Genomic DNA, 16901 nt, shown 5'->3' with positions numbered 1-16901 from the left:
TTCGTTAGCTTATTCGTATAAGGGAGCATAACGAACTAGCTCTAATTCGTATCGAATTCGTTAAGGGAAAGGAGTAACAAATTACCCTTGATTCGCCATAACCAGTTCGTTAGAAAAGATAGCGAATTAGATGGACAAATTCGTTACATGGACTGATTCGCTACATGAACTGATTCGTTATAAGGTCCGGTTCGTTTAATAACCAGTTCGTTAAAGGGTTCAATTCGCTACTTGGACCAGTTCGCCAAGATAACCCAGATTCGTTAAAGACTGAATAAAGAACTAGAAAGTTTAATAAAATGACAGAACAGCCCCTGGACTTAGAAAAGAATGAATTAATTACAATTAGGCCCTTGAACTTTTGAGTTAGCGAATTAATTAATGATTCAAAATTTGTAATGGAAAATGTGTTACGACGGTTAATGGAAATAAAATTTATAAAGCTCGACCCCAGCCAGGGGCTCTGCCCTTTGGACCCTACAAGGGGCTACCGCCCCTAGACCCCGCTGCCAGGGGCGCTGCCCCCGGACCCCCGTTCGTTGTGGGTTATAAGTAGACTAGAAAGACGTTATAGATAGTGATAGTTAATTGATACGTGTAATTGTTATACAGTTAGTCGTGCACAGGTCAAGAAAGGAATAACTATAAACGGTGAACGTAACCGCATTCAGGTGAGTTTCTATCCCCATTCCTTGTTATGTTTTCGGGGCTGTGTGCATACTCGATGTGATTAGTTAATAAACTTATCCTAAATGATAAGTGTATACCATATATGTATTATGTGAAATGTATGAATGATTTCTTGTCAGTACATGAACGATCTTCGGAATTGCATATACTTCCAGGAAATGGTTGATGTTATATGTATGTTGTAAGATGAAGAATGAACGATGTATGTATATGCGAAACTTACGATTACATATATAGAAAGTATGTTAAAGAGGTATGGAAGAAAGGGTACCGGACCCTAATAATATCCGAGGATGGAGGGTACCGGACCCAAATAATATCCAACGATGGAGGGTACCGGACCCTAATAATATCCAAGGATGAAGGGTGACCGAACCCTAATAATATCCGAGGATGGAAGGTACCGGACCCTAATAATATCCGAGGTATGTAGGGCGAATGCTCTTTATAACGTAAGGTTAGTTATGTACGTGTATGAAAGATTGATGGACAGGTTAAGTATGTAATGCGTACCTTTGGGCACGTGTATGTGTATGTAAAGTTAGTTATGTGATTAACTAGAACTCACTCAGCGTAGCTGACTTTTAGTTTGCACGCAGGTGACTATAATGAGGCAGCTGGCTTGAGCAGGGCACATGGCAGAAGAATAAGAGTCTGGCATCTGAAGACTCTAGATGTTTTATGTTTAAATGTTTGATTTTGAAAGACAAGATAGTTTTATTAAGACAAGCTATTAATTATTATGTAATGTTTTATGAATGTTTTATATTCTGCGCAAGGTTTTAATTAACTCTGATTTAGAACTGTGTTTATGAATAAATCCAACACCAAATGTAGGGCTACCGGTAATGGGGCCTTACACCAAATCCAATCAACCAACCAACTTCAAATGACCAAGCTACTCAAGGACAAGTGTGACAGCAACGGTTCCCGAGTCTAAGCGTAACCCTTCATGAAGACATGCTACGCAAAAGACGTTTATTTTATTTAGTTCTTTTCTTTTAAAACTAATGTTTTGACTCCATTAAATCTCCAGTTTTGTTATGAATGAGAATTATGGTTATTTATAATGGTATTCAATCTCTCATCTATTCATATTATGCCATTGCACTATTTATTGTTACGCAATTTATTATCATGATTTTAGTGGTCTATGACTGGTTGTTTACCGGGACTATGTGCATGGCTATGCGCATGGTTATCTAATAGCACCTTATTTGTATAACGAACTATCTATGACCGATTCCTACAAACGTTTTGGAAATTGGGACTATAAACATGTGTTGTACATAGTTATCTAATAGGAGTCACATGTACAAATTTTATTTCGATATTTTAATACATGGCTACCCAAACCCTCCAAATTCACCACATTCTCATGGTACTCTCATCTCATCCCATCGATTTTATAATCTTGATTTCAACCCTCAACTTTTATTATATTCATAAATCGTGTGATTTGTTTGTTGTGTGAACCGATTATTGCGTGAACTTTGTCGTCATCACAATTATTTTTTTTACATCGTATGTGTAAGTTACTTATATGATCTTCCTCTATCTATTTATTTCATTTTATTATTATCACTTTCGATGGTTAACTTCAACAATTTCGTTAATTTTTATTTTATTTTATTTATTTATTATTATTCTTAAGATTATTTACTAGTTATTTATGATCATTAAATTTCCCATATTTATATATATGTTCATTGCTCTCAATCAAATGATTCCATTTAAATATAAAAATATGGAGTTTTATTTTACCCATGTTTTCAAACCCGCACAACGGGACGAACCATGTGCATCATGCGACGATCTAAATAATTATGAGTGCACGCATAATTATCAAAATCCTCGCATGGAACTCATGGTGAATACGATTGTGTGTCATAACTCGAAACCCGGGGTGATTTTGGCTAACGGTACAAATATCGATGTGATAAGGGCATGGTGGATACGCCGCTGGTACATCCTATATATAAGTGTCCTTATCATGCCTTCCGTTTGTAGCGTTATTTGGGTCACCTGAAGATCTGTGTTATTTTTTTTATATATATATATAAAATCATTTCTTTCTTAGACTCTTATTTTCTTTCTTTATGTTATGTTTTATTTTAATTTCGAGACGAAATTTCCAAAACTTGTGAATCCTGTAACATTCGTTACTTTTCAAATCTGACCCGTTTATTCAAGTTCGTGAACCCGCGAATCAATCAATCAACTTATTAGCTGGCATGAATCGTTTGTAATCAAGTTATATGTTAGGAAATCGTTTAATTATGCTAGGCGCGGCCTCACCGACAAAATAATTAAGTTAATTACACCCTGTTGACTCGTTTTTCCTTTTTAAACCTAGCCGACACTAATTGACAGCCATTAACCGCTTAAACGTTGATATTATTGCAATTAATTTCATGGATACCTTCCTTGTATGGTGACCAACAATACCCCCTTATTTAATTGAATTATTTTACTAGTTCATTACCCGTTCTTCACCTCATCTCAGTCGGCCCTGTTACATCTCGTTAACCCACTTCTGATCTTCGTTTGAGGTCATTAAGCACATGTTTAGAATCGCGATTTCATAAATATCAAAAGCCCCAATGTTAATTTGGTTAATAACGTCGGGATTAATCAAAGTGGAAATTAGGGTTCTTGATCAATTTTCTGTTTCATCTGTTTGTTGTCTTAAATAATGGAAACGAGTTATTGTTTCATGTAGCTGGTAGCCCAGCTGGTTAATTCTTGTGTGTTGTGGGGTAGAGGTCGCGGGTTCGACCGTCCCTGCACCCCGTTTCCTTTTTTTTAAATTTACATTAATTATTATTTTCAAGTAATTTGTGATAGATTAACAATAATAACAACTAAGTAATAATTATTTTACTAAAAATCAACTTTGTAACACTCGTTGTTTTCCTGAATCTCGGCTAAAAACTAGATATGTATACATACATACATACATACATATATATATATATATATAATAGTTATTAAAGGTTTATAAGAGTTTTTGTAATGAATATTTAAAAAGATGTTGTTTATTTAGAATACATAAATTAAGGTATATAATATTATTTTATATAATAATTTTGCTAAGTAATTTATAAACAAATGGTATTTTTATAAATATTGTTACCGCTTTAATAATAGAAGTACGAATATTTTAAACAATTATATTTTATGCAATATTAATTTGTAAGTAATCTTTATTAATTATAAACTTTAAATAAAATATGATATACCCTCGATACCAGTTCATCTCTCGTTTCTCTCTTAGTCCTTTTGTTAATTTGTAGTACTTCTGTTATTACACTTGTTAGTATTTGAATTTGCTACCTCTCGAGCGCGACGCTTATTCTCCTACCAATCTTAACGTATATTATCCGGTTGCTTGTTCTCTAAGGTGAGTTTACATATCACCCTGAGTAAAGTGCCATTTTAGTCCTTGTGATTTGGCAAATAATGTGAATTTAGTCCAAAAACTTTATTTTTTGCATATGAACCCTCCACGTTTCTCAGTTATTGTCAATTACATCCAAATCACTAACCCCGTTAAATTTTATCGTTAAGTCAGGGGTAGACATGTCTTTTCACTATTTCTTTATTATAATACTTATTTCATTGAACTGCGATTTTCGTCCTTGTGGTTTGTCCAAATCTGCGGTTTTAGTCCAATAGTTTTAAGTTTGCAATTTTCTTCCCTATGGTTTCATTTCACTTGCAATTAAACTCGAATTCCCTAATCTCGTTAAGTTTAGTTGTCAAACCCATCAGTGTGCCCTTCACGTGATGGGCAATTTTGTTCCTTATTTTTTCCCTTTTTTACCAAATACACCCCAGCCCCTCACGTGAGGGGGTTGCGATTTAGGGTTGAGCTTTATTTGGAGAGAAAAAAAGACAAAATTGATCGTCACATGAGGGGCACGCAAATGGGTAAAAGACAAGACTTAATAAGGTTAATAAATTCGGGTTTAATTGCAAGTGAAATGAAACCATAAGGAATAAAATTGTAAATTTGAAACTACTGGATTAAAACTGCAGATTTTGACAAACCAGAGGGACGAAAACCGCAGTTTACTTAAACAAGTATTATAATAAAGAAAGAGTGAAAAGACATATCTACCCCTGACTTAACGATAAAATTTAACGGGGTTAGTGATTTGGGTGTAATTGGCAAGAACTGGGAAACGTAGAGGGTCCATATGCAAAAAATAAACTTTTGGGACTAAATTCACATTATTTACCAAACCACAAGGACTAAAATGGCACTTTACTCTATCCCCCTTTTTCATTTTTTAAATTTTGGGGGTAGCATGTATACTATATTCAAATTTACTTATGTTTTATTCCCACATCTATTCAAAAAACAATTCAATATATGTTTATGTGTGATTATTGCATGATCTATGATAAATGCTCTATTTGCTTAATTGTTTATTTTATGTTTGGTGGTTGGTATCTCATCCTCATCTATCCTCATCTAGTATGATCATACATTTACCCAAGTACGTTGATTTCGTATCAATAAGAACGGGTCCACATCTATTTAGTTATTTACATTTTCATAAGAATTGTAATACTCATCATTTACATATGGATTGTGATTTATCTCTCTCTATATATATATAAAACTAAAACTTATGTATTCTCACTGATGTGTTGCAAAACACATAGAGTTTTATCCCGATTTTGTGTCGTTTTGTGCGTAAACTGTTAACGAATATAACTTTTTCTTGCATGAAATTAAATGTTTGTGTCAAATGGAAAAAGAATCAGCTAAAACGGAGCTCGGATGAAGCCGGTACGCAAAAACGAAGATAAACGAGCTGAAAGTCGAAAAACGTCAGAAAATGTCATGTTCGAGCTACGCGACCAGGTCATACCATTCAAGAAGCATGTGGTAGATTCCAACATGTCCCAAGGCTGCCAAGAATGTTCAAGAATCAGCTACCACGTCTATTTTGTCTTCTAGTGGGCCTAGTGGGCTTGTTTTAACCTATTTTATATTAGGAAGGAGGTGATTAAACATATATATAAACCCTAAAAACCTATGAACGATTTTATTCAAGTTTCCAGCCATCCCACACCTGCTCTAGAGGAGAAACCAAGGAGGACAAGCTTACGGTTACATCTTTTATCCTTCGGTTGTCGGTTTTGACTATTTTAACGTTTGTGAGTTCGTTTTTGGTTTTTAAGCATTCAAACCTTTTGTAATAAGATTTATATGAACATGTTTATCATTTATATCTATTTCATCTATTGTTTATTGATTATGATTGGCTAAACTTATTAGTTCTACCTAGGTTAGATGAATATTGTTAGGTTTTAATGAGTTTTATGGATTGTTGATCATCATGGCTTGAATTGTTAGTAAAAAGTTTGGTTTAACATTGAATTAGGTTGTGTTTAGTGGCTGTGAATTTATTAGTTATACTCATATACCTCTTGCTTTGATTAATTGAATAGGTTTTGATTGATTTTAGCTTGTTTGAACTCTTTACTTTGTGTCTAGAGATTGTTTGCGGGGTGATCAACCGTAGGGATAAGCGGGTAAATTAATTAGATAAAATCAGTTGTGAAACACCTTCTTAGAGACCGAGAGGTGATAAGAAGTAAACTATTCTCATTACTTTTACTTGTTAGAATTAGGATCGTGCGAGAGCGGGTTCGGTTCTTGTCGGGTTTGGGTTTTTGAGCTATTAGTTGGTCTAGTTTAAGTTAAACTAAATTGTTCCTCTATCCTTGGTTGCGTAGTATTCGTCTCCATTAGGGTAGTGTGTCGGTGAGTCCGAGAGGAGAGTCGGCATTAGAACACTTTAACATTTCGTTTCTCGGTTTGTTCTTAAAATCAACTAAGTGTAAGTTAGAGTTTGTTAGTGTGACTGAGAGGTGATATTGCTTTCTTGAGTGAACCTTAGTTGAGTCATCCTTAGGAACCGGTGTCGTGAGAGTCTTCAATCCACTACCTTATTATACCTTCAATATGATTCTTACCTAGGTAGACGTTTTCTCCGATTGCAGTTAAGTTTATAAGTTTCAAGTGTTTAGTTAAGTTAAGTTAAGTCTAGCTAAATAATTTAGTTAAAGTAAGTTAGGTTAAGTAGTTAATTATTAAAAATCATTTAAATATTCTTAGGTGAGTCTTGGTTAGGGTTAAGTATCATTAACGTTTTCAAGTGTCCTTGTGTTCGATACTCGGACTTCCATAGTGCTATACAATTAGTGATCGGTACACTTGCCGGTTTTGTGTGGCTTCTTTAGGGATTTCGTTTAATATATTTATAGCTTAGTTGTGAGAGCATCATTATACACACATCAAGTTTTTGGCGCCTTTGCCGGGGACACGGTTTGAGGCGTATTGAGAACGAATCGAGTTAGAGACTTGCCTATTGTATTTCGTATACTTAGATTAGATTGGATATTTTAATTAGTTTAGTTTTAGTTTAATTTTATTTTTAGTATTTTATTCTATCTTTATCTGGTGCCCGTGATCCTTTTCTTTTGAGTGTTCTTTACAGGAAATATGTTCGGACGACAGGTTGGAGCGCCATGGTGCAAAGTGTGTGGCGGAGATCACTGGGTGCATGATGCTTATGAGAGGAGAAATATATAAGTCGAAGCACGGAAAGCTCCATGGGAATCACTTTTGGCAAAGCCTCCTCCATACCAATTTGCATATGATCAAATGGGGAAATTCTTAGGGTATAAAGATTTGTCAGGGAATATATTAGAGCCCACCCCAGAATTGGAGGAAATAATGGATGATGTGTTGTTTGCTATTAGAAATGATTTGGAATATGTTCCTCCTTTAAATCCACCTTTGTTTGAAATCCTGAGCGAGATTGAAGATACCGGAATGGAGGAGCAGAGAATAGAGGAGTATGTTCCCTCTTGGAAGGAAGAATTTAAGGATGAGTTTGGTGAAGAGTTGATTGACTTTGCCACTACGGATGAAGGCGAGTTTGACCCACTTGGTGATCTAAAGCTTCTTGAAGATTTAATATATAACGAGCCAAGTGTGGGGATCGAGAAGGAGCTTTGTAAAGAGAGCCATGAGGTAGTTAGTGATTCGGTCCTTCCGACACTTCACCTCGGTTGTGAAAAACCAAAACACGAACCGTACTCAATCTCTATTCGGGACGTGTTAAGGTTTAAAAGTTTGGCTAAAAGAACTAGAAGGAGGATTTGTGGGCGAAGAAATCGTAGTGTGATGAAAAGATTGACTTCCCCGTTTCACTTCATTGAACCATTTTTGGGGGAATTCAAGAGTTGGTGGGCCGAGTTTAATTCATATGGTCGGGCCAATGAGAGTTGTGCAATTGGTTTCTTCCCGACCGATTGTAGGAAGAGAGTATTGAGGAGCATCGATGGGAAGAGGATAAAGGAGAAGCCTCCTGATTGAGTTTTCGGGAGCGAGTCCGGCTGAAGACTATTCAATAAACTTAGCTCTTCCCGGGAGGCAACCCGGTAATATCTTTCCTTATTATTTTATTTTCATTTTTATTTTTATTTCCGAGTTTTGCCGGGTTTTTCTTCTCTTACTTGCAGGTTATTCCTTGGTTTGTTGATGACTGTTGATGAGCTGGAGTTTTAAACAAGTGTGGGGATGCAATTTGCTTAATGATTGCCGTTTTCATTCGTTAGTGATAGCTTGATAGAGAGCACTAGAGTTTTAAGCTTGCGTTCGAATAGGAGGGCGAGGAACATGATTCACCGCACACTTGCAGATCACATATACCAGGGGAGTCTGTTCCACTTTATTTTTCTTTATGTTTAGTTTTGTCTTTTCCTTGTCTCACATTGAGGACAATGTGAAATTTAAGTGTGGGGATGGGGAACTGACGTTTTCATTTTTTAGAAAAAATAAATGAATATGGAAAATCTTGAGAGTTTATATTTAAAGTAAAAAATTAAAAGAAAAATGTCCCTTGAAAATTGTTTTTCTTCTACGTTAAGCAGGAAATGATATTATTACCATTGTGTTAACGAACTCTCAGAACTTTTGAAATATATAATATAATAATAAAAGAAGAGATAGTTTGCATATCTGATTTGGGATGTGTCAGTAGGCCCAACTAGTTTTGATAGTCCTCTTTAGCAGTTTTTATATATATAATAATCTGAAAAACAGTGAAACCGAATTTCGATGCTTAGAGAGGATTACCATAATCTGAAAACTTTGAGATGGTTATACTTAGATGCACTCAAAACCAGCACACACCACATGTCCATCTTTCTACGATCTTAGAAATAGTTATATATTTTAGGGTGATATAAAAGATTAAAAAAAAAGAAAAAAAAAAGAAGAAAAAAAGAAAAGAAAAAGAAAAGTATGTATTGAAAGTTATGTTTGTATATTCTCAAAAGTTTTTCAAGAAAAGCAAAATGCTTGTGAAGAAAGTTATGTATTGTAAAATGCCAAAGAAGCATTCTTTAAAGTTAGTAAAAGAGGCCAAAGATGCACATACTAGACGGGACTTGGAGTTTACGCGTTGCTAAGGGGATAGTGACTCTGAGGTTATCGCTATTGGGGCTCGAAGGTTCTTAGTCAATAAATATCAAATTAGGAATTTATAGGACAAAGTCCAATAATATTTAGGAATAGCACGTACGACCTCTACATGACCATTCATCCATCAAAATTTCACCGAGTGCGTCTAATTAGTACAATCAACGAGTCCTTGGCTTATGGTGATTTGTCAAGCCAGTTTGCTTCGAATCTAGTTCTTCTAGCTCTCTTTGTCTGAGATGGGGTAGGTGTAGCCTTAATTTTTGGACTTAAAAAGTTTAATGCAAAAGGGGGGCTTGATTAGCTGGTGGCTGGGTTTAAGTGGACAACAATATCGGCAATCGCGGTCAATATGTCGAGTTGTTTCCTGTGCTTTAGTAATGTTAAATAATCTGGGAGTTTGTTGTTTTTCACTTGGTTATGATCCTGTGTAGATTTCTTTTTCAGGGACGAAAAAGGTTCAAGTGTGGGGATATTTGATGTGTTGCAAAACACATAGAGTTTTATCCCGATTTTGTGTCGTTTTGTGCGTAAACTGTTAACGAATATAACTTTTTCTTGCATGAAATTAAATGTTTGTGTATGTGATAGGTTCCATGTTGAAGAGAGCGAGAAAACGAGTCAAATGGAAAAAGAATCAGCTAAAACGGAGCTCGGATGAAGCCGGTACGCAAAAACGAAGATAAACGAGCTGAAAGTCGAAAAACGTCAGAAAATGTCATGTTCGAGCTACGCGACCAGGTCATACCATTCAAGAAGCATGTGGTAGATTCCAACATGTCCCAAGGCTGCCAAGAATGTTCAAGAATCAGCTACCACGTCTATTTTGTCTTCTAGTGGGCCTAGTGGGCTTGTTTTAACCTATTTTATATTAGGAAGGAGGTGATTAAACATATATATAAACCCTAAAAACCTATGAACGATTTTATTCAAGTTTCCAGCCATCCCACACCTGCTCTAGAGGAGAAACCAAGGAGGACAAGCTTACGGTTACATCTTTTATCCTTCGGTTGTCGGTTTTGACTATTTTAACGTTTGTGAGTTCGTTTTTGGTTTTTAAGAATTCAAACCTTTTGTAATAAGATTTATATGAACATGTTTATCATTTATATCTATTTCATCTATTGTTTATTGATTATGATTGGCTAAACTTATTAGTTCTACCTAGGTTAGATGAATATTGTTAGGTTTTAATGAGTTTTATGGATTGTTGATCATCATGGCTTGAATTGTTAGTGAAAAGTTTGGTTTAACATTGAATTAGGTTGTGTTTAGTGGCTGTGAATTTATTAGTTATACTCATATACCTCTTGCTTTGATTAATTGAATAGGTTTTGATTGATTTTAGCTTGTTTGAACTCTTTACTTTGTGTCTAGAGATTGTTTGCGGGGTGATCAACCGTAGGGATAAGCGGGTAAATTAATTAGATAAAATCAGTTGTGAAACACCATCTTAGAGACCGAGAGGTGATAAAAAGTAAACTATTCTCATTACTTTTACTTGTTAGAATTAGGATCGTGCGAGAGCGGGTTCGGTTCTTGTCGGGTTTGGGTTTTTGAGCGATTAGTTGTTCTAGTTTAAGTTAAACTAAATTGTTCCTCTATCCTTGGTTGCGTAGTATTCGTCTCCATTAGGGTAGTGTGTCGGTGAGTCCGAGAGGAGAGTCGGCATTAGAACACTTTAACATTTCGTTTCTCGGTTTGTTCTTAAAATCAACTAAGTGTAAGTTAGAGTTTGTTAGTGTGACTGAGAGGTGATATTGCTTTCTTGAGTGAACCTTAGTTGAGTCATCCTTAGGAACCGATGTCGTGAGAGTCTTCAATCCACTACCTTATTATACCTTCAATATGATTCTTACCTAGGTAAACGTTTTCTCCGATTGCAGTTAAGTTTCTAAGTTTCAAGTGTTTAGTTAAGTTAAGTCTAGCTAAATAATTTAGTTAAAGTAAGTTAGGTTAAGTAGTTAATTATTAAAAATCATTTAAATATTCTTAGGTGAGTCTTGGTTAGGGTTAAGTATCATTAACGTTTTCAAGTGTCCTTGTGTTCGATACTCGGACTTCCATAGTGCTATAATATTAGTGATCGGTACACTTGCCGGTTTTGTGTGGCTTCTTTAGGGATTTCGTTTAATAAATTTATAGCTTAGTTGTGAGAGCATCATTATACACACATCACTCACCAACATTCGTCTTGACAAACTCTATTTTCATACATGTTACAGGTACAAGTAGTTGATATTATTCAAGATTGAAGACAATAGTTAGACCTTAGGATATATATTCAAACAATAAATATGATGTATTTGTTACGATTATTGAATTTGTGTATTTGTTTAATGTTAGTGAAGTTAAATAATTATTAACGCTTTAATTAGTGTCTTCTGAGCTACTGTCCAATCAATACCTTACGCCCAGGCATGTTCCGCCTTTGATCGGGGTGTGACATAAGGTACTTTACTATTTCCCTTGGCCTAGCCCACGATTAAGGTATGACCCCCGATGGTCATATCTTCCAAGGTTTAAAGGTTTTCACGTTTCTTATAAATTAGAGTTTCTACACTCTCGCTTGGAGGGCACACTATCCAAAAAATAGTCCGGGGCAGCGGGACCAGTACACGCTTAGTGGCTGACAAATTCGTTGTCTTCGGTTATATGGAGGATCCTACGATTTATGGTAGACGTACCATACCTAAGGTTTTGGCGTTTTCACGTCACTCACGTTTGGGTTAAATCCCGGTTTGGGCGAGTCCCCTGTTAAAATCCGTATCTTTGGGCCAGTCCTTAGTTTGGGCATGACCCCAGTTTTTGGGCTTGTCCCCAGTTCGCGGGCTTGTCCCCAGTTCACGGGCTTGTCCCCATTTGCACGGGCTTGTCCCCAGTCTATTTTATGGGCTTGTCCCCAGTTTGTTGGGTTTAATCCCAGTTAATATCATAAGTTATTTGCATCAGGTATCCTGAGTTCAATTACAAGGATCACAGAAGGATCAACACTTATGGTAACTTAGGTCTAATTAGATCTTATGGGAGAATAAGAGGTGCTGGATATACAGCCAGAAGGGAAGTTCCTAAAGAAACTCCATAGAAGACAATTATACCTAACTTGTCAAATTTCATATGTTTTTGCAAGAAGTTTGAATTCAAAGGCAAAATGACAGTTGTGATCTTATCACAACCGCCATTTTGGGGGCAATTGTTAGTGCACGGAAATTTGACATTGTGGATATGTTATCCTGGCATATAATCTGGATCAATTATCCTTAGAATATGTTACAGATCCTGTCGGGATCAATGATCCTCGGTACTTATTATTTATTAACGATTTTCCTTTGTTATGTTGATATTTTTGGTAGGTACAACGGCTAATGACCAAGTCCAACCTATAATCTCGCAATAAAATCAATAAACCGCGTGGTTAATGAAGAAAACAGCTACAATGAAGGAAATGCTTGATTAAAGGCTAGAAAAGAGGGATATTTATGATCTTATTCTTGTATATAATGAAGATATGATCAGCTAGGTTAGACACAACACATCATACACGACTTACATACTTTTCTCTGTAATTCTAGCAGTATACACACACACTTAGAATCTTTGTATCGCTGATCATAGCTTCCAACCCTTGTAACACCCTTTTTTGATTAATAAAAATGGTGATAGACAATTGTCATCACCCGTGGTTTTTGTGCCGGCGATCCGACCAATATCAATGGCTTTTCCTCATAACAAATCCCTGTGTTCATCATTATTTCGTTTACATATTCATTATTATCAATCTAGCACTAAACTTCACAATTACTAATTTTGTTACATTATCCTTAGTCAATTTTTGATCAAAACAATCATATGTTAAAATTAAGGCTGAATCGAACATCATTGATTATACTAACAATAATATGAAGGTTTAAACTCAATGAATATATTGGATATGTTGCCGGAAAAATGAACCGGTCGCCATGGCCGGAATCCATGGCGGCGGTGGTTGTCGTGGCGGCGGCGTGATAGCCGGAAAAACAAGATGACCGGAAAAACGTGATGGCCGGAATCCATGGCGGCGGTGGTTGTCGTTGCGGCGGCGTGGTGCCGGAGGTTAGAGGTTTTGATCGGAATGATTTATGGGTGCGGTGGTTGAATTATTGAAGCGATTGGTGGTGGGATTTGAGAGATTTGAGGATTTGAGTGATGAAATATAGGGTTTGAGGATCAAGTATGTTTGAGGTTGATAATGAAGAAAATGAGTTGATGATCTGCTGTTAATATGATAAGATGTTGTTGTTATATGATAATAATAGTATTATTATTATTATTATTATTATTGTTTTATAATATGCTGCTGATGAGATGCACCTGTTGTTGTTGCCATACGATGATGGATTATTATTATTATTATTATTACTATTATTATTATATTTATTATTTATTAGAAGAAGATTACTAAAATACCCTTAATATTTTGGTATTATTACTACAATACTAACAGTCAACTGACGGTAGGAGTCAGAAAAACCCGCTGGAGAAACATAGTGGCGCAACATTCGCAAAATCTTTTTCAGTGGTTATTCTATCCATCGACGATATAACCCAGTGAGGCAAATTGCAGATATAGATGTCATTATGTCGTCATCTTTTTGATGAACAATTGAAATAAAATAAAAATATACGTTACTAAATATATAAAAACCGGCCCAAGTGAGACAGGTGGGCATTTTTATCTTTTAAGAACTGTTTCTACTTCTAGGACCCATTCCTTTTGCATCTCAGACATATAAATATTTAAAAAATTACAATCTGACTTTGAGCACCATATAACATCGACAGACAAATTGGTTGCTACAATTATTTATCGTTGGAGCTCTGAACGGTACACAGATTTGACCCGCAAAACTCATACATACGTTAATCACGTTTACGAGGCACCTTCAGATTCCTCCGATCGCACAATTCACATCCATAATTTATAAGGTAAGTAAGAATCTAATTCATTCCATGTTTCAGATTTAATTCCAATTATATGCTTTGCATCTGGGTTAGATCTAAACCTTGTTATTAATTATTGTTTTTCTTTCAAATTCCATGATTTTGGGAATTGTTCACACTCTCAGGAGTTCTAGAGACTTCACTCCCCACTTGTTTTTTTTATGTTAGTAATCGAATTTATTAAGAACAAAACCTGGTGGCGGACCCATAAACTTTTCTCATGTGTCGGTCTTGATTTTAACATATATATATATATATACACCTCTAAACATACTTTTTTACATGATCCCTACACCATAAGTGTACATCCGCCCATGTCAAAACGTTAACTGATTTCATTTATTGATTTTGGGAAGAATTTGTTTGGGTGGTAGTGATTAATTGATTAAATGTAATGAGTTTTAAGTAACTAAAGAATCATGTACGGATTCTAATATGATTATTTAGTAATTTGCTACACGAGAGAAAATGATTTTACTACTAAATGGGGCGTGTGACATAATGATAACCAAAAGGCATAACTAAAAATAGTAGTTATGTTTATACAACAATTAGTAACACAATCGATGACAATTCGAAATATTGTCGATTCTTATATAGTCATCTGATCATGTTGTGACGAATCATGTTGTCACTTAAGACTAACATGACTGTTGTTAGTCATAGAAACCGATTGAGTCAAGTGACTAATCAGTAACAATTTTGTTTTTACCATTATTACCATTTGAACCATCATGTCCCTTCGAATAGACACCTTTGTTAATCATCATCATTTGACAATCAAAACTATTCAAAACTGTTGTGAACCAAAAATATGTTTTTCTTCCTATGTTTCCCAAGACTTAACCTAAACAATGCACACGTGTTTTGCCATTTTTGTAAACTGTTTTTTATTGTTGAAGCTCTTCAATGGCTTGTAACGACGGAAAAGAACCGTTACTAACCGAACGCCTGGAAGTCCAAGAACACAACCCTCAAACCGATTGTTTCACTACAACCAAAAGCCGAAAACTAAGACGATGCAGGAGCGCACCCATGGTGGAACCCATTCTTCAAGAATCAAACCTCAACCGATTCCTCGACAGCCCAAAATCAATATTCGATCAACTCAACCCACGTTACAAAAGGGTAGCTACCTACTTATTCATCTACCTAAGCATAGGCACAATCTGCTTTTATCTAGTTAGAAACCAAGTCTCAGGAGACAAAACAAACGGCATTATCGATTCAATCTACTTTTGTATTGTAACAATGACGACAGTCGGTTATGGAGACCTTTTACCAAACAGCACCACAACAAAACTACTCGCGTGTGCTTTTGTGTTCTCGGGTATGGCCCTTGTGGGATTCTGTCTGAGCCGAGCCGCAGACTGTTTGGTGGAAAATCAAGAAGTATTATTAATCAAAGCGATGCATCTACGTCGTGAACCGAATTCAATGGAAACACTTAAAGAAATGGAAACTAATAGAGTGAGATACAGGTGCATAATATTCTCAATCTTGATGGTGATTCTAATCGCTTCCGGGACCGTGTTTTTAACCACCATTGAGAAGATGGAGCTTGTTGATGCGTTTTATTGTGTTTGTTCAACCATCACAACTTTAGGCTATGGAGATAGAAGCTTCTCGACTCCTGCGGGTCGTATTTTTGCTATATTTTGGATATTAATGAGCACTATATGTTTAGCACAGTTGCTGTTTGCTTTTGCTGAGTTATATACAGAAAGCAGACAGAGATCATTGGTTAGATGGGTTCTTACAAGAAAAACAACCGCTGCAGATCTCGAAGCTGCGGATCTTGACGATGATGGTGTTGTCGGGTACGTTAATTTGTACCAATTAATGTTTTTTTGGTTGAATTGTAAATGATTTGTATTTGTTGTCAATCCATTAGGGCTGCTGAATTTGTGATTTATAAGCTAAAAGAGATGGGCAAGATCAATCAAGAAGACATTTCACTTATTTTGGCCCAATTCAAGAATCTTGATGTGGATGAGTCAGGTACTTTGTCACCATCTGACATTTTCCTTGCTCAATCCACAAAGTGAGTGAGTAATAATGCAATTCATTCATTCAGATCTTGTTCTTATATGTCAATCATATTAATGTCATATATCTTGTACTGTCACTAAAATCAGAACCATTAATATGCATAACGTATAGTAATGAAAAATCGTATTTTTAGTCGGCACTAGTCACTGATCAGCGAGAAAATCAGTAGTCTGACCTAATAGGTCCTAGCCAGACTTAGCCGGACCCAATCAGTCAAAGCCGGACCAAATTGGTTCTAACAGGTCTTAATTCCGGCATTTGTGGCAGTTTCCGGAGATCAAGCAGTTTCCGGTGATTCCATGTGTGTGTGTGTATATATATAAAACTAAAAATTACTCATAAAAATGTGTAAATATTTCATATAAAAATTCCAATCCACCGACTAATCATTAGTCCCTGCCTCACCGCCCCGACCAGCTACTAATGAGTTCTACGGGATGTTAACCATCCATACTTATTTTCACTCTCTAGTCAGGTTTCAAACCTAAAACTTTAAAACTCCCAAATCTAAACCATCAATCACATGGCATTGGACGAAATGTCAATTACAATTAGCATCTTTATACTAATTTTCAATCCACGACCAGCTACTAGTGAGTTCTACAACACTGTTAATACATGGATCAATCTAAAATCAAACCCTAAATCCAACATTATAACAACAACACAT

The 16901-nt window shown here is 35.8% G+C and overlaps 1 protein-coding gene across 1 annotated transcript; it reads left to right on the top strand.

The window, feature by feature from the left end:
• The first annotated feature begins 15078 nt into the window (after positions 1-15078).
• LOC143563758 (two-pore potassium channel 1-like) lies at positions 15079-16374 on the top strand. The gene is made up of 2 exons (XM_077051229.1): positions 15079-15999; positions 16074-16374. The coding sequence occupies exons 1-2, from the start codon at positions 15089-15091 to the stop codon at positions 16225-16227; spliced, it is 1065 nt and encodes a 354-aa protein (XP_076907344.1). The 5' UTR covers positions 15079-15088; the 3' UTR covers positions 16228-16374.
• Positions 16375-16901: the final 527 nt, after the last annotated feature.

Source organism: Bidens hawaiensis, unplaced genomic scaffold, assembly GCF_021521415.1.
Source record: "Bidens hawaiensis isolate Kalapana, Puna unplaced genomic scaffold, B.hawaiensis_p1.1 tig00021515_1, whole genome shotgun sequence".
In the NCBI taxonomy this organism is placed as follows: domain Eukaryota; kingdom Viridiplantae; phylum Streptophyta; class Magnoliopsida; order Asterales; family Asteraceae; genus Bidens; species Bidens hawaiensis.
Note: the sequence above shows the minus strand (reverse complement) of the source record. Positions and strands in the feature narration are given on the sequence as shown.

Bases quoted from the DNA above. Each gene is read 5' to 3' on its own strand.
- LOC143563758 (XM_077051229.1), top strand. From the start codon at position 15,089: ATGGCTTGTAACGACGGAAAAGAACCGTTACTAACCGAACGCCTGGAA. The intron at 16,000-16,073 runs GTACGTTAATTT...TCAATCCATTAG, and splicing joins GACGATGATGGTGTTGTCGG to GGCTGCTGAATTTGTGATTT.